A 22,691-nucleotide genomic window follows, 5' to 3' on the forward strand; every position below is an offset into this window, starting at 1 on the left:
CTCGGGAGAAATCCATTTCATCATGACTGCTTTTCTCAGAAACATCCTTTAGTCTAATAAACCTCAATTACCATGTCATAAGGTGCAGTGACTGATCCATTATACTGTAATAATTATCCATAATATGTAGGGACATAAAAAGAGATTAATAACGAGAGTAACCAGATAATAAATCAGACTGATGATTATCCGTGAGGAAGTAAGGAGTGGGCGGAAGGTGTTTAAGGAAAAACTCAAGGAAAGATAGGCAGATGCCAAGTCTAGGCTGTCAGTCTAGTACCCCTCCCCTTCAGCCAATCCCCCGCGCAGCTGCCGACTGTGCCTCCCACGTTACTGGGTGCCTTTCCTTTAAAATGTACTGACTGCACATGCACTCCTGGTCCCTTTTCATCCCCTTTGACAATGTCACAACCACTCCTAAACCTCACATGAAAGCAGCTCTGTATCCTGGACTGAGTCCTAACCAGGTAGAGGTTCGCCTCTGTCGCTGGCCAGAAATATGATCTTGGGTAAGTCCCTTCCCCTTTCTGATGTTGAGTTTCTTTATCTAGAACATGGGGTTGGCGATAGCTACCACTGACGAAACAAGGTTGGTTTGGAATTCAAATGCTTTCGTTTAAATAAGACAGGATTGACCAATTTAAAATACCAATGTTATAAGGAAAATACTCTAACAATGTTATAAGGAAAATACTCTAACAGATGCAGTAAATGTCTTGGCACAAAGTGATGCTAGAGTTAGCGGGAGGCTGAGTGACCAAGGGTCAAGAGAAGGGTCTCAGTAAAGACACAGCCTGAGAAGGGAGGCTCAGGGGACCCAAGCCTGGAAGAGAATGAGGCATTGTCATCCTGAAAGATACACAAGCTGCAGCCCCTCTCCTTTAAAAGCTCACCCCTGAGGCCACCGGCCCTGAGCTTCAGACAGCATTGTAAGCACACTGTGATTGCAGGGCGGTCTGCGGAGCACTGGTTGGGGCTTGCCCGGCAGCTCGAACAGCCTGTGTCTCTGGCTATGTGCGAGGACAGCCTGGTCTTTCAGAAAGAGCTGAGTTAGCCCTTTCAGGCCAACGTCATCATGGTCCATTCAGAACTTTGATTCCCCAAACCCTGTCTGATGTGTTCCCTTAAAACCCTGGTCTTAAAGCTGGTCACTGTGGTTTTGGTATCCTGGTGACTGACACAGCAAATTCAACTCCACTTTTACCCAAATCCTCATTACTTCTTCTCTTTGCAGGATGAACCTTAGGGAGGGAAGATCTTTCTTCAAATTCAAGGTGATAAAGCTTAGAGGGGCCAGTGCTATCAAAAAAAAAAGGCCTAGATTTATATCCCAGCTCTGTCAGTAAATTATAAGGTACTTAGGAACCCAAGTGCTGTGTTAGGCTCTTTTAATGTATTATCTAATGTAATGCTTTTAATCATCCAAGGATAATTACCAACCCCCTCTAAAAAACAGAAGAAAAGGAGGCTAAATCAACTCAAGTAATTTGCCCAAAGTAACAATAAATGCCCTTCTATTACTGATGTTAACCATCCATGACTCCCTAGGACCAGAAGAAGGAAATCCAGTATGAGGAGCAAAGAAAAGGCTTAGCTCACGTGGAAAGTCCAGCTCACTGCCTGACACATGGTTAATTCCCAGCAAATGACACCTGGTATTAGTAATAGAACTGAATTAAAAGAACCTTTAAAGGATCACATACAGTATGTGGATACCATGGACTTGTGCACATAGAAGCACGTGGTGTTAGAAGACATTTGGACAAGCGTGAAGGTCAGGAACTGTGCAGGACTACCAACAGCATGACTGAAGTTGTTCACTATGCGCCATCTTAAGTGAGATAAGACAAAAACACAATTAAAAGCTACGTAAATAGTAAAATATGCAAATAAAACAGAACATTTTTTAATTCCTAAATTTTCTCTTTGACTAACTTCGTTATTCCTAGGTGTGTACCCTGTCCTTATACACCATGTTTCAGCATCAGAATTATGTTCCTGTCCCTTTCCACAATCAGGCCACAACCAGGCCAGCACTATCCTTCTTAGCTTTGGAAATAAGACCATGACTTCCGTCCTTGACCTTATTGGGTATATGTGCCCAGCCAAGCAGCTCAACATTCATGTTGCTACCTATAGAATGGGAGAATTTTTAGGTAAATCTGATAAGGGATTTGTGTCTAAAGTAGGTAAGGAAATTCTATAACTCAATAGTGAAGAGACAAATAACCCAATTGAAAAATGAGCCAAAAATCGGAATAACATTAATCCAAAGAAGATATACAAATGGCCAATAAACACATGGAAAGATGCTCAACATCATTAGCCATCAGGGAAATGCAAACCAAAACCACAATGAGAACCACTTCACACTCACTAGGATGGCTACAAAAAGATAGAGAATACAAAGTGTTGGGGAGAATGTGGAGAAATGCCATCCTCATACACTGCTGATGGAACTGTAAAACGGTGCAGCAGCCTCTCTGGAAAACAATCTTGTAGTTCCTTAAAAAGTTAAACATTAGAATTACCGTATGAGCCAGCAGTTCCAGCTCTAGGTATATACCCAAGAGAAATGAAAACATACGTTCACATAAAAACCTGCACAGGAATGTTCATAGTAGCATTATTTGTAATAGCTGGAAGATAAAAACAACACAAATGTGCATTAACAGATGAATGGATAAGTAAAAGGTGCTATATCCATACAATGAAATATTATTCAGGAATAAAAATAACAAAGTACTGCTATATACTACAGAATGGAAAAATTAGAAAACATTACACTAAAGGCAGAAGACAGGTACAAAGAACCAAATGTTGTATGATTCCATTTCTATGAAATGTCCAGAATAGGCAAATCTATGGAGATAGTAGCTTGGTGGTTGCCTAGGGATGAGGATGGGGTCATGAGGCCAGGGGGAAATGATGACTGACTGTTAACGGGTATAGGATTTCTTTTCGAAGTGACGAAATAGCCTAAAATTGATTGTGGTGATGGTTGCAAAGTTCTGTGAATATACTAAAACCAACCAAATTGTGTGATTAAGTTGGTGAATTATATGAATTATATCTCAATAAAAGTATGATTTTTAAAAAATCCTATGCTTCCCAGGCAGCCGGCATTCATTGCAACTGGACTGTGGTGTGGATTGTGCCGTGGAGGGCAATGTGGTGTTGTCAGTAGTTAAAAGTATCAGTTCTGGAATCAGATTCACCTGGGTTCCAACACTGCTCTGCCTTTTATTGACTGCATAACTTCAGGCAACTCTGTGAGCCTTAATTTTGTCATCCATAGGATACTTGTCATAATACAGCCTTATGACTGAGTAGATCCCGCGGGATGATGCAGATGGGGTGAAGGGATTGGCATAGTACCTGGCATTTTATGAGTGCTCCATAGTAAGCAGTTGACTTCATCTCCTTCATCCTCAACATCTCCATCCATGGTCAAACCAACTGACCAGCGCTCTGTCTGATGTGACCTTGGAAATTTCACTTACAAAGTAAGTGATTTATTCAGTAGTATATTATTTCTGTCTTCATCCCTTTCCTCTGCTTTGTCCCACCCAAGCAGAGTAGTAATCGGAAATATCACCATTATATTCTTATCTCCACCAACTTTAAAAGAGGAAAAATAGTTGTCCTAGTTTAGGGAAGCAAATGAGACAGCTGTGGAAGGATGCTCTGAGCCCACTTTACCTGGCTTTGGAGTTGACGTCATTGGACGTGGAGTGAAATGGTAGTTTTTCAGGCATAGAAGAGGAGCTTAGGTTCCTTCCCATGGAAAGAGCAATTGTCCAATGTGTTTATTCTGTCTTCCACACTGGCCAAGACAGACGCTTCAGAGAAAGCCATAAAAACCCAGGAAACACACTTAATTCACACTCTTGTACCATGGGAGACATATTACTGTTCCAACCCCAGCTGTTCATCCATCCTTGCCCTGAATATTCAACATTCATGTCCTCAAGGCAGCTTACAGATTCAAACTAATTAATTCCTCTTACTATAAGAGGGTTCCCTGCCCCCTTCTCCATCTGTGAGCTTCTGCACCAACTCCTTACTGCCACCTCATGCCTGGTTGACCTTATGCTTAAGGCCATTTAAAACTCTTGCACCATCAGTCATTTATTGAGGACCAGGAAGAGTGTTGGGCATTGGGGAAAAGGAATATTGAGATTTGGCTCCTTTCTGAGAGGAGCTCTAAGTCTACTAGAGTGTATTTATTCTGCTATAACACAGTTGCCTAAAAATGTGTTAGTCTCCCTTGCTAGACAAACATATCTACAGATAACAATAATGTAGGGTATAAATATTGAAATAGCACAGAAGAACAGCACAGAAGAGTGGTTTCTCAGAGGTCACTACACATTTCTATTTACATCTCATTGGCCAGAATTTAGCCTTATGACTTGATCTAGTTGTAAGGGAAGCTGGGGTATGTATTAATTTAATGGAGTGATAATGTGCCTGGAAACAAATTGTGGTTACGTTCCTAAGGAAGAAGAGGGGAATAAATTCTGGGAGACAATTAGCAATCTCTGTCACAGGAGGCACCAATGATTTTTAATAAGGCAGTGGTATATTTAGATCTGTGGTTATGGGTATCTCTGCTAGCCCCAAAGTATCATCAGTAGGGAAGGATGTGGGGCAGGGAAGGCAGGACAGCAAGGGAAGGGAAGCAGCCAGAGAATAACTAAAAGCCAAAATGTATTCATTAACTTTAACAACTAAGAGGACGTTGTCGGTAATCTTTGAGAAATCTGTTTTATAAGAGTGATAAGGTGGACACGACGACCCATGATGACAAAATTACCATTATCTTTGTTCCTTTTGTTGATTAAGGAACTAGCAATGTATTTGGGGAGAGACAGAAGGCTGCAAAAATTATAAAGAAATCATTGTGTCGAGTGTTAAAGGATTAAAAAAAAGTGTGGAGTACAGAGTTGGGAGTCATTGAGTCTGACTTGAAGGAGAGCAGCAGAGGAGAAACTGGCAAACGAAAAGCTACCCCAACAAACAGACACAGGCAAAGGGCATTGGCCTCAGGAGAAACGCTATTTTGTTGTTGCTTTTTAAGTATTTCCAAGGCCAGATATGGAGTATTCTCCATATTTGCAAATTTTTTCTGTTCCGGCCATTCTTCTCATTCACTCTCTCCATTCATCCAATTAACTTCACACATGCATTTATTCTATCAACTCCATGAGGGCGGACACTTTGTCTTCTTCATCACCACATCTTCCGTGCCTACAACAGTGCCTGTCATTGGTAGTTGCCCTAAGTGAACTAATCCAAGGTAGCAAGGCTAATTGGGGCTTTTAGCTCCTGCTTTTCACCATTTCCACCAGGGCACATAGGTCTACGCAGTCCCAGTCTGAACAAACCGGACGTAACCAGCGTCAGCACCTCTTTCTTCCGGGAACCACCGGCTCCTACGCAGAGCTGCGGAACCGCTACAGCGGCGGCATCCTGAAGCAGCCGGAACATAGTCGTGGCGGAACCTGAAGGAAGCCGTATCTGGGGGCTGTGGAACCAAACTGCGGCGCCCACGAAGCCACCCGGACTCTGTTTGGAACGGAAGCGTAGCGGCCGCCGCTTCCTGCTTGCGGGTCGGCGCCGAGGGCCGGCCTTAGCCGCAGCGATGTTACCCTACACGGTGAATTTTAAGGTGTCGGCGCGCACCCTCACCGGGGCCCTCAGTGCCCACAACAAGGCGGCGGTGGACTGGTGAGGGCGCGGAGCTCCGAGGCCGCCAGGCTTGGCCAGGAGTTTGTGAGGGGAAGGGGACAAAACAAGAGGTTTCACCCCCCACCTCCCGCTTAGTTCGGCCTCGCAAAGACTGGGTGCCGCCCTCACACTTGGAGTTTTCCCTTTAAATGCTGGATTTTTGTTGTTACGATAAAAGCTGTAAATGCGCCACGTGGGAACTTTCCCTGTGTGGATATATTTGCCCTCGTTCTACCATCTGTTTCTCTTTGCTCTTTTCCCCACACCTTTCTCACCCTCCCAGTCCCGTCTCTGAACCTGTCTCCAGTCTCCAGCCTTCTCTCCCCAATGTCAATTCCCCTGACCACGTTCTCGTCCCCATTCTGTCTTCTTTCTCTTTCATCCCTGTTTCTTACCTTTATTCATTCAACAGTGTGCCGGACCCTGTGCCAGGCTCCGGTGCTCTCGCCGGCACTTCATTTCACCTTTATCGGTTTACTGTAAAATGACGCTGCAAATGAACAACTAGACAGATATAACGCAAACTGCGGTAGCTGTGGCTACTGGGAATGTTGGCAAGAGTACCGAAACCTGTTCACTGTTTGTCTTTTTTTATCTGGTGGGAAGGACCGGGGCTAATCACAGATACCGGGGGGCATGATCCCACGCACTTTGCGGATGCTCAGTATTAAAAGTTGAATAAGACAAGGTACATGCCCTCAAAGACAAATAGACGACAGGAGTTGCTTTATACGTCTTCACGGCTCTACGTGCATGTCTCTCAGAACCTTCTTTTTTTATCTGAAAGAAAAACTAAACAAGCGTTTTTAAAGCTAAACTAGACATTTTATTTAAATGGTATAATGTCAAATACTAGCCTTTGGGCTTAAATAATTTTATTAATGGTGGTGCATGTTAGTTAGATTTCTCACGTATTTAGGCTGCCTCTTGGCAAGAGTGAAGTTGCTTTGCTTTGCTTTTTACTTAAACTTTAACACTTTTTGTTAGGGGCTGGCAAGGTTTAATTGCTTATGGATGTCATTCGCTGGTGGTAGTGATTGATTCCAATACTGCTCAAACGCTTCAAGTTTTAGAAAAACATAAAGCTGATGTTGTCAAGGTAAGTCAGATCCCGCTTTGACCCTATAACATGTTGTCTATTCCAAAGTTTTAAATATCACTAGAATCTCAGTAAGTCATATGTACACATGTTGAATAGGTTTTAAGTATGATACTCTATTTGGGGTAGCCTAGTATTTCCATATATAATGTCACATCAGGATGAGCTAGTATGGCTCAGATGAGCTAGAATGAGCTAAAATGCTAGTTCTTAGGTCATTTCAAAGCTGGTGGAAAACACTAATTCTACCATGTACTGGACCACTCATTCACTCATCAATTTTGAGCACCTAACATGTGCTAAGGATATAGAGATGAAAGCCCTCAAGCAATTCATTGTCTAGCGAGGAAGAATGAAAAGAAAACATACAAATACAGTGTGGTAAGTGAGACCTGCCTAATATGCTGTGGAAAGACAAAGGAGCTACAGGACATCTCGTTTTAGGGACCAGAGGAGGGTCTCAGAAGTCTTTTCATTTTAGGGACTGTAAACAGTAGTTGGCCAAGTGAAAATTGGGAGAGGTGCACTGCAGGAAAAAGGGAGGATATACACAAAGGGAAGTAATATGTGTAAGGATGGCTAAAAGATGGGATACACATGTAGGAGTGATGAAAGAAGGCAGCTGGAGAAATTCACCTGCCCCAAAAGGTTTGTAAGATTATGAAGGAATCTGGATTTTTAAGTAGGAGATTGATATGATCGTATTTGCATTTTCGAAAAACTCATTCTGGCAGCAGTGGAGGATCTGTTGGAAAAAGGGAAGACAAGGCAGTGGGATCATTTAGGAGAATTGCAGTAATTTGGGCAGGAAATTCTTAGGGCCTAAAATAAAGCAGAGGCGTGAAGGATTTCCATTTAGGAGCTAAGAGGTAAACTTGATAGCCTTTATAGTAAACAGTCTTAAGGGAGAGTCAGAATAGAATGACTCCAGGGTTTCTGTTTGAGTAGTTGAATGGCAGTGTTGCTTTGATGAGGTGAGTGTGTGAGAAGTCGGTGAGTTTAAGTGTTTAATGTGCAAAGTCTGAGACACCTGGGGCAATTGAATTATACTGATCTGAAATTTTAGGGGAGTTGTTACAATTGGAGATAGAGATTTGGGGTCTTTTTCATTGTTAACAGGTTTACTGAGATAGTCATACCATTTAAATTCACCCATTTAAAGCATACAATTCCCTGGCTTTCAGTATATCCACAGAGTTGTGTAGCTGTCACCACAGTCAGTTTCATAACCCCCAAAAGAAACCCTGTACCCATTAGCAGTTGCTACCCATGCCTTTTCCCCGTCCCTTTCATCCCTAGGCAGCCACTAATCTACTTTCTGTCCTGTAGATTTGTCTGTTCTAGACATTTCAAATAAATGAGACGATACAATATGTGCCTAGCTTCTCTCACCTAGAATAATGTTTTCAAGGTTCATCCATGCCGTAGCATATGTCAGTACTCTGTTCCTTTTTATTGCTGAATAATATTCCACTGTGTGATATACAACATTTATTTATTGATGGACATTTGGGTATTTCCCACTTTTTAGGTATTATGAATAATACTGCTGTGAACATTTGTACACAGTCTGTTTGTGTGAACCTATGTTTTCATTTCTCTTGGGTATATGCCTAGGATTAGAATTGCTGACTCATGGCAACTCTATGTTTAACTTTTTGAGGAACTGCCAGACCATTTTCCAAAGAGGCTGCGCTATTTTACATTCCTATAGCAGCGTACGAGGGCTCCAGTTTCTCCTCATCCTGAACAACACTTGTTATTATATGTCCTTTTGATTATAGCCATCCTAGCAGATATGAAGTTGTTCTCATTGTGGTTTTGGTTTGCATTTCCCTGATGGCTAGTGATGTTTAGCATCTTTCCATGTGTTTTTTGGCCATTTGTATATCTTCTTTGAGAAGTGTCTGTTCATTCCTTTGCCCATTTTAAAATTGTATTTTTAAAAATTTTGGAGTTGTAAGAGTTCTCTATGTATTCTAGGTACAAGTCCCTTATCAGATATATGGTTGGCAAATATTTTCCCTCATTCTGTGAGTTCTCTTTCACTTTTTTGATAGTGCCCTATGAAGCACAAAAGTTTTACATTTTGATGTAGGGATAATGTTTTCTTTTGTTGCTGTATCCAAGAACCATTGCTCTTCCCAATGTCAATTAGATTTACACCTTTGTTTTCATCTAAGAATGTATGGTTTTAGCTCTTATATTTAAGTTTCAGATCCATTTTGACTTAATTTTTCTGTGTAATGTGAAGTAGAGAAAAATACAGGTGATTTTTTTTGCGGTACGCGGGCCTCTCACTGTTGTGGCCTCTCCCGTTGCGGAGCACAGGCTCCGGACGCGGCCATGGCTTACGGGCCCAGCCGCTCCGTGGCATGTGGGATCTTCCCGGACTGGGGCACGAGCCCGTGTCCCCTGCATCGGCAGGCGGACTCTCAACCACTGCGCCCAGGGAAGCCCCAGGTGATTTTTTTTTTTTTTTTTTAATACTAACATGTATCTTGTGATCTTGCTAAACTTGTTAGATCTGGTAATTTGGGTGATTTTTTTTTTTTTTTTTTACATAGACAATCATGTTATCTTCAGATAACGACAGTTTGGGTTTTTCACTGATAATCTGGTGTCTTTTATTTCTTTTCCTTTGTGCTATTGTGTTGACTAGGACCTCTACTACAGTGAATAGAAGTGGAGGGAGGATACTTTTGTCTTATTCCTGAGCCTAGGAGGAAAGCATTCATTCAATTCTGATGTTAGGTATAGGGGGGTTTTTTGTTTTGTTTTTTGGGTTTTTTTTTTTTTTTGAGAAAAAATATATTCTCCCCCCCCACACCATTTCTGTCTTTTTGGCATTTCTGGAGTTTTCATTTCTTAGTGTAGATCTGTGTTTCAGTCTGGCGTCATATTCCTTTTGCCTGAAGAATTTCCTTTAAGTCCTTGAGGCACGTATCTGCTATTGGTTGATCCTTTCAGCTTTTATTTGGCTGAGAAACTATTTCACCAGTTTTTTTTTTTTTTCTTTTTCTTTTTTTTCTTGTAGTGCTTTAGAGATATCACTCCACTATCTCCCAGCTTGGGTAATTTTTTTTTTTTTTTTTTTTTTTTTTTTTTTTTTGCGGTACGCGGGCCTCTCACTGCTGTGGCCTCTCCCGTTGCGGAGCACAGGCTCCGGACGCGCAGGCTCAGCGGCCATGGCTCACGGGCCCAGCCGCTTCGCGGCATGTGGGATCTTCCCGGACCGGGGCACGAACCCGTGTCCCCTGCATCGGCAGGCGGACTCTCAACCACTGCGCCACCAGGGAAGCCCTCAGCTTGGGTAATTTTTAATGAGAAATTTTTGTCTTTGTTTCCCTGTATGCGTTGTATCTTTTCTCATCTCATCTCCTTATCTTGATTTTCAGCAGTTTGATTATGCTGTGTTTAGGTGATTTTTTTTTAACATTTTTATTGGAGTATAATTGCTTTACAATGGTGTGTTAGTTTCTGCTTTATAACGAAGTGAATCAGTTATACATATACATATATCCCCATATCTCTTCCCTGTTGCATCTCCCTCCCTCCCACCCTCCCTATCCCACCCCTCTAGGTGGTCACAAAGCACTGAGCTGATCCTCCTGTGCTATGTGGCTGCTTCCCGCTAGCTATCTGTTTTACATTTGGTAGTGTATATATGTCTATATATACACTACCACTCTCTCACTTTGTCCCAGCTTACCCTTCCCTCTCCCCGTGTCCTCAAATCCATTCTCTAGTATATCTGATTTTTTTTAATATGTACACTGCTTGACATTTACAAAAATGGAATTCAAGTACTACACACTCACACACAGACACACACAACAATAATTCTTATCCGTGGTAGTTTTATTCTGTAAAATTGTTGCAAACACTGAGTTAACATATACTGAAACATTGATGGCTCCTCAGGGAAATACACGGTGTGGTTCCGAGTGAGCCTTTAGTCACAATATTTTCATCAACTGATTGATACATAACCTTGTTTTTTATGTGTTTCTGTTAAAAGACATTATATATTGTTGATTTATTATCATTGAGTTCATGACCGATAGCACTATAATTCATGCCTGGACAAAGGTTATTTCACGTGTCTTTTTTCTGTAAGACACGTCACAACTTCTTGTGCTTAGGAGCACTAGAGAGCACTTCACTGCTGCCCTTGAGGACCATTTTAAACAGTGAAATCCTCAACATAGAAGCACAAAAATGCAAAAAATGTGGTACTTAATAGACCTCAGAGAAGACATTTGTTTACATTATGAGAACTGGAACAAGAGTGCCTCATTCAACCACAGCTGGGATGCGGTTGCATGTTGAGTGACTCAGATTTTTCACTACCCTGCACATGTCCATGAATGACTGCAAAAGCACTGCGAATACTGATTTCGCAAATAAAATCACAAATACATTTTAGCGAGTAAGCAAATTCACAAATACAGAATCTGCAAATAATGGGGAGGGAGAGTATACATACATTCATACATGTGAATATACGTATATACACATTCAAACATATATGCATATATATATGGCTACACACACATTTTATTCAAACAATTCTTGCCTGAGGAAAAGATGTGTTGGAGTAGAAACCTAAGGCTTATTTAACACTGGAATTCAGAAAACTTCTTGTTTCCATCTTTTTCATGAAGGCTGTTGGAATTGGTTAGCATGCTTCCCTAACCTAGCATTTTCTATGAGTGCTTACTTACAAATACACACATCTGTGTGTCTGTGTACATATGTCTACATAGGTATATATTTGAAGAGTCTGTGGTGTTAAGTTAGTTTACTGAACACATACTCGAACGTCAGCTGCAGGCACTGTGTTAAGGCTGAGGGATAGAAATGTGAGCGAGGCCTTGGTGATCCTGCCCTATGGAGTGAGATTGGTGATAGGGTTGGTGATAGGTCAAAAGAAAGTAAACAGAATAATTAAAAAGTGTTGTGTGGGAAATGTTCTGAAGTAAGCAAGTAGGATGCTGAGCTAGAGGGGAGGGGAGGTTGTGTCCAGGGAAGGCCTTGGCTCAGGGTAAGGACTCTGTGTTTTATTCCTTACTCTGCCAGTATTCGATGCTCAGTTAATTTCTTGATTTTCTGCTGGGATTCTTGTGTTTTTTATTTTTTTAAAAAACTATTCTTAATGATATTACTAAAACTGTGATGCACAAATTTGTTTTTTAGGGAAAAAACTGTTAACGTTATTTTCCAATTTTATAAGAGGGATAGCCAGAGTTTTTGTTTGCTTTTGTTTTTTCCTTTGCAAGGTTTTTGTAGCTGTAAGTTGTCTCCTTTTAATTAGAAGAATAGAATGCAGGAAAAGATTCTGCTTAGCAATTTAGGATTTTACATGTTATGTCAGAATTAGGTTTTATGGTTATTACTGTGATCAAATGATATACCAATGATCATACCATTTTAAGATACGGTATTCTGGAGTTTTTTACCTGAATTCCCCATATTACTAAGGTTGTGCATCATTTTTCATATTTTAAAGGCAGGAACATTGTGATATTTTCAAAAATATTTTAATTGCAACTTTTAAAAAATATAAATAATAAAAATTTCTGACTTTCAAGATGGAAGCTAGTTTCCTTTTTTAAAAATTTTTATTGGAGTATAGTTGATTTACAATGTTGTGTTAGTTTCTGCTATACAGCAAAATGAATCAGTTATACATACACACATATCCACTTTTTTTTTTTAGATTCTTTTCCCATATAGCCCATTACAGAGTATTAAGTAGAGTTCCCTGTGCTGTACAGCAGGTTCTTATTAGTTATCTATTTTATATATAGTAGTGTGTAAATGTCAATCCCAATCTCCCAATTTATCCCTCCCCCTGCCCTTATCCCTTGGTAATCATAAATTTGTTTACTATATTCGTGACTCTACTTCTGTTCTGTAAATAAGTTCATTTGTACCCTTTTTTAAAGATTCTGCATATAAGCAATATCATATGATATTTGTCTTTCTGTACCTGACTTACTTCACTCAGTATGATAATGTCTGGGTCCATTTATGTTGCTATAAATGGCATTATTTTGTTCTTTTTTATGGATGAGTAATACTCCATTGTAGGTATGTACCACATTTTTATCCATTCCTCCATTGAGGGACATTTAGTTTGCTTTCATGTCCTGCCTATTGTAAATAGTGCTTCAATGAACATTGGGGTGCATGTATCTTTTTGAATTATGGTTTTCTCCGTGTATGTGCCCAGGAGTGGGATTGCTGGGTCATATGGTAGTTCTATTTTTAGTTTTTTAAGAAACCTCCATACTGTTCTCCATAGTGGCTGTACCAATTTATATTCCCACCAATAGTGTAGGAGGGTTCCCTAGTTTCCTATTTTTATAATATAAGTGTAGAATGGAGTTTGGGTTCCAGTTGGCGTTTTATGAAAATTGTGTATAGTTTCATCCAGTGCAAGTATTTACTTGATTTGATTTCTTCTTGATACTAGGTTAAATGGGCCAGGGAAAATTATCACCATAACATTGGCTCGCCATATTCCTTGCGCTTAGCTTCTGCTGATGTCAATGGAAAGATCATCGTTTGGGATGTAGCAGCAGGAGTAGCTCAGTGTGAGATCCAAGAGCATGCCAAGCCTATTCAGGGTGAGGAAAGTCTGTACTCCACCAAGCGTCTGTATTAATACACTTACTCTTAGAGTGGTTGGTTTTTCCCTTTCGTTTAATTTCATCACTTCTCAGTTAACTCTTGATTGTGTTTAGCCTGTTCTGCCGATCCGAATCTAGCTTTCTTTTCCTTATCAATACGCTTCTGGGCTTATTTCCTCAAAGCTCAGTTGATTTGTGCTTTGGTAAAATGCATTAATTTCAGTCTTGCCCTCAGTTGAGCATGATGAGAAAAATTAAGCTGCTGTAAACTCTTGTAAATGTAAGCTAGAATATAAGTAAGCTGGCCCGAACCGCTCTTTTGAATTAGCCCTCGGTGCTTACTTTCTCTTAATAGAGATACAATTTTTTCCTCATTTTCATATAGATCATTTGTTTGCTTGCTTATGTTACTGACCTATAATCAATACAGTATTCCTGGGCTCTTCAGGCTTTGACTGAGTGGCTCTCTTGACTGAGTGAATCTTTTAAATGAGTATTTAAAAAATACTTATCAAGTACTTACTGTACTATTGAACTAGATCCTTATCCTCTTTATTGTTATGGAAAAACATGAAATTCCGTAAAGTCCCATTAAGTAATTCCACAAAAACATTAGGAGAGTCTGACATTGATCATGGCTAGGACAGTCTTTGACATAAAGTTTTAAATAATGAATAGTGTAAATTGCTTTGTATTTTCTTTGAAGTAATATTTCAGATTACTTGGAAATTTTGACCTCTAGATTCTAATGTCCAGACAGCTCATTTTTATATAAAATTAGCTTTTCCTATCAATCCTGACACATATATGCAACATTGAAGGGGGGTAGTTAAGATTTTAAGGACTATGTAAACACACACACACATACACACACACACAGCTAGATATCACGGACACATTAGACAAGTAATTTGAAGTGGGTGATTTCTGAATTTTGCCTTTATTTTTCTGGTCTTTACAGATGTTCAGTGGTTATGGAATCAAGATGCTTCCCGAGATTTATTGCTTGCTATCCATCCGCCAAATTATATTGTGCTCTGGAATGCAGATACTGGCACCAAACTCTGGAAGAAGAGCTATGCAGATAACATTCTTTCTTTTTCTTTTGATCCTTTTGATCCCTCACATTTAACTTGTGAGTACTAGTTTCTTGTGGAAAATGAGTTGAGGTGTTTGTAACATATATGGTTAATGCTACACACACACACACACACACACCCTTCATACACCTATAATGTTAAAATGAGAAACACATCTAGTTCATATATTTTCAGCTCTTATTAAAGATACTATGATGGTTAGAAATTTAAATCAGCAAGCCAGACCTTCACTGTGTGGAATTTGTGAACAGAATTAGATTAGTCAGAGAAAGAGAGAGTAGCTGTGTTACTCTAATTCAGACTTAATTAAATTTTTTTCTAGGAACATCGAAAGAACCTGAGTCAAGGGTTTCATTTAGTCTGTGGCCAAATTCATTTCTTCCTTTTTAAAAAACTGTTTTAATTCATGCCGTGTATTTTGAGTGCCATAAACAGACGCATGTCAGGAAAAGACCAAGCCCAAGGGATTTTTTTCTCGTGGAGGCAGTTTTTCCCAATGTGCTTTTGATATTTTACTGAGCTACTGATCTAAAAATCAGATTCTAGACAGATTTTTTTTGTGACTAAATTATGTAGAAAATATTTTTTATTCAGTTATCCAACAGATATTTCTTGAGCTATTATTATACGCCAGGAGGTAAAGGGAGTGGGGGAATGGGAGTGGGCAAGTTGTTGTATTAGATAAAGTGGTCAAAATAGGTTTTATTTTGATATTTGATCAACGACTTGAAAGAGGTAAGGGGATTAACTGTGGTAAAGAATGTTTTCCCTGGATTTGAATGACTCAAAATTCTAACATGTATCCACCAACATTTATTGAGGGGTGTGTGTATGTGTGAGTTGATGGAGGGAGAGTAGGTGTATGTGTGAGTTGATGGAGGGAGAGTAGGTGTATGTGTGAGTTGATGGAGGGAGAGTAGGACAGACAAGTAGAAATTAAAATGGGAAACACAGCTGTATAAATAATTGCAATACAACGTGTTTAGCCTTCGTATATATAAATGTGTGTATATGAACGTATGTGTACACTCACTCACTCATTCACTCACTAGTTTGCTGTGAAATGCAGTGCTGTGGGAGCACAGAGGAGGGCTGGCCTAGCTGGCAGCGCCAGGGAGTGAGGGCATCACAAAAGAAGGGGAATGACTGGGACCTTGAAGGGTGACTTCTGTAATCTGAAAGGAGACAAGGCTTCAGGCTAATATACTGCATCTCTGTAATTTGGTTGATGAAAGTACTATATATTTCAAAGCATCAGTTGACCTAACATCTTTAATTTGCTCATTGAATGTGCTGGGGTTGTCATGATTCTTGAATGCTGCTTTGTTCCCTGTGTTTAAAGCAGCCTTGCTGATTGCCAGGATAGATAAGACTTTTATAATCAGATATGTATTAGTATTAGCCCGTTTTGAGGGGGATTATTTTTTCATTCATAAAAAGGCATAATTTATATTGTTAAATGTGGTGCTGCCTCCTTGAATATTTCCATTTTCTGTACACTTAGTAAACTGCTGTTGGCACTTTAATTTTACTCTAGATGTAAAGAGAAAAAGAACACTCTTTACACATCCCGAGGTTCAATTTGATACGCAAGAAGAAAAAGGAAAATATATTTAGACTGAGTAGCTCATGATAATGATGAAAAATTAGTATCATCAAGTCAAATATTTGAACTTACCAAGTGTGGTATGCAGAGCCTCTTACATATGGGATTTTTTATTTCTTCTGTGAATTTTATATTCTGAAAGTCTTTGGATTTTGAAGTTATGGGATATAATGAGGAAAGGTTTTTAATGAAAGTCCATGCACTGAATATATTTGGAAGAACAAACATTTGTTCTTTCTGCCAGTAACCTTCTGGTATCTTTTTAATTAAAACATTAATTTGGAATGCTGAGCTTGGAGGCCTCTGATGAATTGTAATGGACCACCAGTTTCACTTTAATTTGGAGAACATTCCCGTTATGTTACGACTGCATAACACTGCCAGTTCTATATTATTAAAATTATCATTACCTTGCTCTCAAAGTTGTATTGGAATAAAACTCTATGCTATACTTGATTAAACTTTAATTAGAGTTTTGTTTCTCTCAATACAGTACTCACCAGTGAGGGCATTGTATTCATCTCAGACTTCTCTCCATCCAAGCCACCCTCAGGCCCTGGGAAAAAAGTGTACATATCCAGCCCACACTCCAGCCCAGCTCACAACAAGCTGGCTGCAGCCACAGGGGCCAAGAAGGCTCTTAATAAAGTGAAAATCTTAATCACGCAAGAGAAACCTAGGTAAGTTACAAGTGTAAAACTAACAGCAACATTCATTTATTTATTCAACATTTATCTAGTTATAATCTATTCATGAAAACCTCATTTTTGGAGATGTACTAAGATTAATTTTCTTCTTCATGTTACCCTTTCTTGTTTGTAGTTTTGAATTTATAAGAGGAAAAATGTTTTTTGTTTCTTCCCCGAAGAGATTTAGCATTAACGTGGCTCCTTTGTTTCCAGTAATGTGGTAAACGTCCCCCATTGATTTTGACACATGAAAAGTTTTGACTTCTGAAAATAAGAGATAAAGATTCTAAAATTATGGCCATTGAACACATTAAAAATTGGGGGACAAAAGCTGGATTTTCATTTTAAATACATTTTCCTGACTTAAATGCTGTGTAATCTCATTAGCCAATAAAATATAAGTATTTTTCTCATGCATGTAAAGATGTTTCCCGTACTGGTTAAGGGCCAAGATTCTAAGGGAAGCTGTAGCTCTGTGACTCAAAGTATAATTTAATCGTGCTCAAATTTCACTCTCCCAATCTCTAAGATAGTGTTTGAAAGGATTTCTTAGGGTTGTAAGGATTAAGAGGTGCAATAGCTTAAGTACTGAACATAGTGTCTGATACTCAATAAGCATTCTTTTGGTAAAGGCTAGCTATTATTATTTATTTCAGAAATTTCAACTGAGTACAATTTTATTTTAAAGAACTAATTTTATGCATTAAAAATAGATTTCTGTCATTTTCCTAGTGATATGGTAGTTCTTATATTTTTATTGCTTTGGTAGTTTTTTTGGCATTCTTTTTTTTTTTTTTTCCTCGTGGTACACGGGCCTCTCACTGTTGTGGCCTCTTCCGTTGCGGAGCACAGGCTCCGGACGCACAGGCTCAGCAGCCATGGCTCACGGGCCCAGCTGCTCCGCGGCATGTGGGATCTTCCCGGACCAGGGCACGAACCTCTGTACCCTGCATCGGCAGGCGGACTCTCAACCACTGCGCCACCAGGGAAGCCCTGGCATTCATTTTTTAAAAGCTTTTATTTTTAATATGCTAAGATTATTCTATCTAGTCTTTGTGGGTAATTACCTAAAGAATGTAAAATACAAATTGCTCTACAAATACATTCTGAATTTATATGTAAATATAATTTTTATATAGTAAACCATAGGCTGATTAAATTCACTAATTTATCCCTCACCCTGTGCTGAAATAATTTAAGATTACTCCTTAAATATCTTGAGAACTTTTTATTTACTTTGCATTGATTCTGTATCATAATTATTTTTTGCCTGCATAGTTTTATAAGTTATGATTTATATATATTATATTTTCTGTCATGTGAATCATATGTTCATCTTGAGTACTGGGGAAATGCATTATTTATCCCTTCAAATAGAACTACTCTGGGTACTTTTACATACATTATTACATATAATCTTGCTACAATCCTGGGCAGTAGTACTGTGCCCACATTATAAATGAGGAAGCTGAGTTTCACATTGTTTTAAATATGCTACTTAAGCTCACCCAGCTAGGAAGTGCAGAGCCAGGATTTTAATGCAGTCCACATCCCTGTCTCTAGTCCTCTAATCTATTTTAAGTTTCAAAACCTTTTAATAAAATTGTTGTGTAAGAAAAAAGGTACATATTTGTATGCTCATTCCTACTACTGAAATATATTAAATATAAATTTATTATAAAATAAAGTTGTGATTAAATATATACCACAATCACAACTTACTAAAATGAGTTTTGAGTCTAACAGTCTTTATAATCCTCATATCATTTCATCTCTTTTATTTACACAGAAGAAAATGCTGTGGTAAGTGAATAAAGTACAAAGCTTTGTTTCAAGAAAGCTTTAAGACAGCTGAAAAGTGAATGAAGGCGGAGTAGAGGAAGTGCCTTCCTTGCCCAAGCCATGCAGAGAGTGCAGTGACTCCTGATCCAGTTGCCTAGCCCTAACTGCCCTACGTGCTTCATGTTTTAGTCCTGAGGCTTCATTTCAGCAGTCTATTTAGTACTTCTAATTACAAAATAACAATAAAACTACTGTCTTAAGAATGCCGTATAGTATTGTCACTGACCGTCTCATACCACAGACTTACTACTTTACTTTACATTTTCACATATTCAGAAACATGTCTCTATCCGACCTATACAGTATCATTGTCGTAATTTGGATTTGGGCACAAAGAAGAGATCTAATTTTTAGATGCTAGCCTGTGTTGGTCATTTCAGGAAACAGTTGTACATTCTCATTGACAGTTATTATATGGAAAGTACAAAATTCAATTCTTTTTTAGCTTTTTCTGATATGAATAAAGTCTGACTCATTTTTTTAAATTGAATTATGGTTAATTTACAATGCTGTGTTAGTTTCTGGTGTACAGCAAAGTGATTCAGTTATACGTATTATATTACATGTTCTTTTTCAGATTCTTTTCCATTATAGTTTATTACAGGATATTGAATCTAGTTCCCTGTGCTACACAGTAGGACCTTGTTGTTTATCTGTTTTATATATAGTAGTTTGTGTCTGCTAATCCCAAACGCTTAATTTACCCCTCCCCTACCTCCTTCCCCCTTTGGTAACCCTAATTTTGTTTTCTGCTTCTCTCAGTCTGTTTCTGTTTCATGAATAAATTCATTTGCGAGTCTGACTCATTTCTTGGTGCCTGAAGTAAATGTTTACTTTTTTCAGTGCTGAATTCATGACTCTCAATGATTGCCTTCAGTTGGCATACCTGCCTTCCAAAAGGAATCACATGTCGCTGCTCTATCCTCGAGAGATTTTAATCCTTGACCTTGAGGTGAATCAGACAGTGGGTGTGATTGCAATAGAACGAACAGGAGTTCCATTTCTGCAGGTATCTACAACTTATAAATTATATTACCACAAGTTGATTATGAATTATATAGAGAAAAACCATAATTTTGCAAAAGTCCTTAGTCTCACTTTCTCTTTTTCTATTTATTTAAAGATTAACAATGTTATTTTATATTCCTTATTTTTCTGCACTTTAGATTGGTTTGATTTAACCCTAGAAATTCTTCTGACTGATCTGAAGATATGTACTGAACTATTTAAGTTACATGGATAAAGACAGATTGTTTTAGGATTATTGATGGATATTTTAAATGTTCATTTAGTTTTAAAACTAGGGGATTATATGTGTATTTTTGTGTTTGGGGGTTTTTTCCGCCCATATTCTCTAAATATGAGTTTATGAATCTCACCGTATATACTTTTAAAATCTATTGTTTTTAAAAACAAATACATCATCTATTTAAAGGTAATACCCTGCTTTCAGCGTGATGGTTTATTTTGCCTACATGAAAATGGTTGTATAACCTTACGTGTTCGAAGATCTTACAATAGTATTTTCACCACTTCAAATGAAGAACCAGGTGAGTTTATATCTCACAATAATGTTAATTATATTTTTCTTCAGAATGATTTTATAAAGCTTCATGTGGCAGATACTTACCAAAGCATGGAGTTAATAATAATCCTTGCCTTAAGAAAGTAGAATATGGTTATAACATGAGGCATAAAAAACCCCAGGCCCAAGATAATCTCTGAGTATTATAACAGTGCACCTCTTGTATGCTGCAAAGATAGTAATATTTTGTAATCCCTTCTTGATTATATCCATGAGCTAAGTGGATGTTATCTTTTGTGATTATTTCTTTAGCACAAGTCCAACCTTGTATATACCTTTATTATTACACCCCTTTGACTTCTCTGCTTTAGGATTTCCATGGTAAAGTAACAGGTTAATAAGTCTCCAGGGCATTCAGTTGTCAGTTTCAATCTTATCCTGGAGAACAAAACTAATGTTTTTATGGAATGATGTACTATGTAAAGGTGAAAGTGACTTTCACATCTTTTATAAAGTATAATTATTTTCAGGCTTATTGTAGACCACAGTAAATTATGTTGGGCTACAAGTGCACTGTTAATTATTTAATCATATATTACTGTTGATCCTTTTTCAAAGAATTTCCTTTATTTTAAAAATATTAAATAGACTATTTTGATAATAATTGTTATTTTGGAAATTAAACTTGGTATAGACGGTCATTAAGTAAATTTTCTTTATATCCTGAAGAAATTAGTAATTGTAAACAGGGAAGCCATTTTTGACAAACTTTGCATTAGTGAAGGGATGATATTCTTTTTGGTTGAGGTATTATTTAAATTAAAACAAGTAGCAGTGACATTGATACGTTTGTTCTCTAATATTTAAAAGAAAACTATACTCTGTTAAGATCCAGATCCTGTCCAGGAGCTTACCTATGATTTACGAAGCCAGTGTGATGCAATCAGGGTGACAAAAACTGTCCGTCCCTTCAGTATGGTGTGTTGTCCTGTCAATGAGAATGCAGCTGCCCTCATAGTGAGTGATGGCAGGGTTATGATATGGGAACTGAAGTCTGCCGTTTGTAATCGAAATTCACGGAACAGGTAAATGAACCAATAGGATCTCTTTTTTGTTTTGCTTTGTTTCCCCCTTTCTTTAGATTACCAGAATCATATAAAAATAGCAGGACCTTTTTTCTGAAAAAAATATTTTTAAATCGATAATTAAGACTTTAGATTATTAGGAGATTATGTAAACCTGCTAGAGATATTTCACCTATGGGTTAGATTAAGGAATACTGTAAAAATTGATAGAATACTATGATCTAAAATTAGTATTTTGAGTTACTAACATGTGATGCAGGTTTTAAATATGTAAGAACCAGGTTTTAAATATGTTTTAAATATGTAAGAACCATCTAATTATTATGTCTTTGCAGTAGTTCTGGCGTGTCACCTTTATATTCACCCGTGTCTTTCTGTGGAATTCCTGTAGGAGTGCTACAGAATAAACTCCCAGACCTCTCCTTAGACAACATGATTGGTAAACTGCTTTTTTTTCTCTCACTTTTATGTTAGGTACACTTTTTGAAGGGCAAAATTAATAGTCAGTGGTTGCAGTTATTGTAAAGTCAAAGTTAATACTTCAGAAAACTAAAATGTAGACTTATTCTTTCCTAAATAAATCAGAGGGGTATAAAATACTTAAGCATAAGAGTACCTGAAGTAGTATAGACTATTATTATAGTGCTGGAATTAGAAAATGTTCATTCGTGAGGGACTCTGATCTAAATGAAAGAGATGGCATGAGGCATCTGGATGCTGCATATATAGCCCGTGCTGGGCAATACCATACCTCCTCCTCCATGCTCGCTGCTCCCTCAGCTCAGAATTGAACACACTCTTCCTCTCTCTCCCTTTCTGCTACTCCTTATTCAAAATTCAGCTCAGGTGTTGCTTTCTTTAACCTCCCAAGCCTGATTAATGTGGTCCCTAATAGTCATCAGCTGATTGTAGTTGTGATTTGACTTGTCTTTTTCCCTACAGTAAATTATAAGCTTCACAAGGGTGGGACAGTGCTTGATTCAGCTTTGCATCCCCAGCGCTCAGCCCAGGGCCTTGCGCATTCTAGATGTGTGATAAGTATTTATTGAAGGAATAAAGTAACTGAGCAGTATTAGAAAAAATCGTCTTAACTTTTTGACTTACATTTTCTTATTTTCACGTTGGGAATTCTTACTTCAACAAATATTTATTTGCAGATAATATATTGCTTCAAAGTTAATTATTATAGGACCACTGTATATTCAAGGAAGAATGAGGATTGGTGGTTTCAAATATATACAACTAGAAATTGTAAATATGCCAAGCAGTACCGACGTCTAATTCTTTTAAAATTGTGGCTAGTGGTTTATAAAGGATTTTCTTTATCACTATTTGTTCTCCCACAGTGTAATTGAAAATGGATATTATTTACTA

The 22,691-nt window shown here is 38.2% G+C and overlaps 1 protein-coding gene across 13 annotated transcripts in view; it reads left to right on the forward strand.

Moving 5' to 3' along the window:
• Window positions 1-5,447: 5,447 nt before the first annotated feature.
• Window positions 5,448-22,691, forward strand: part of WDR11 (WD repeat domain 11) — a 78,957-nt gene continuing 61,713 nt past the window's right edge. For 8 of the 13 annotated variants that reach the window (XR_009536172.1, XR_009536171.1, XR_009536170.1 and 5 more), the window contains exons 1-9: window positions 5,452-5,733; window positions 6,721-6,832; window positions 13,314-13,467; window positions 14,432-14,605; window positions 16,670-16,856; window positions 19,551-19,716; window positions 20,143-20,257; window positions 21,122-21,317; window positions 21,653-21,756. Coding sequence is in view for 10 of the 13 variants with exons in the window: in XM_060126734.1 (XP_059982717.1) it covers window positions 5,648-5,733; window positions 6,721-6,832; window positions 13,314-13,467; window positions 14,432-14,605; window positions 16,670-16,856; window positions 19,551-19,716; window positions 20,143-20,257; window positions 21,122-21,317; window positions 21,653-21,756 (1,294 nt within the window). In the remaining 3 variants the exon portion in view is untranslated. Of the gene's footprint in view, window positions 5,734-6,720; window positions 6,833-13,313; window positions 13,468-14,431; window positions 14,606-16,669; window positions 16,857-19,550; window positions 19,717-20,142; window positions 20,258-21,121; window positions 21,318-21,652; window positions 21,757-22,691 lie in introns of all 13 variants that reach the window. The other 5 variants (XM_060126728.1, XM_060126729.1, XM_060126727.1 and 2 more) reach the window with 4 other exon arrangements.

This window comes from Lagenorhynchus albirostris, chromosome 16 (genome assembly GCF_949774975.1).
Source record: "Lagenorhynchus albirostris chromosome 16, mLagAlb1.1, whole genome shotgun sequence".
Lineage (NCBI taxonomy): Eukaryota > Metazoa > Chordata > Mammalia > Artiodactyla > Delphinidae > Lagenorhynchus > Lagenorhynchus albirostris.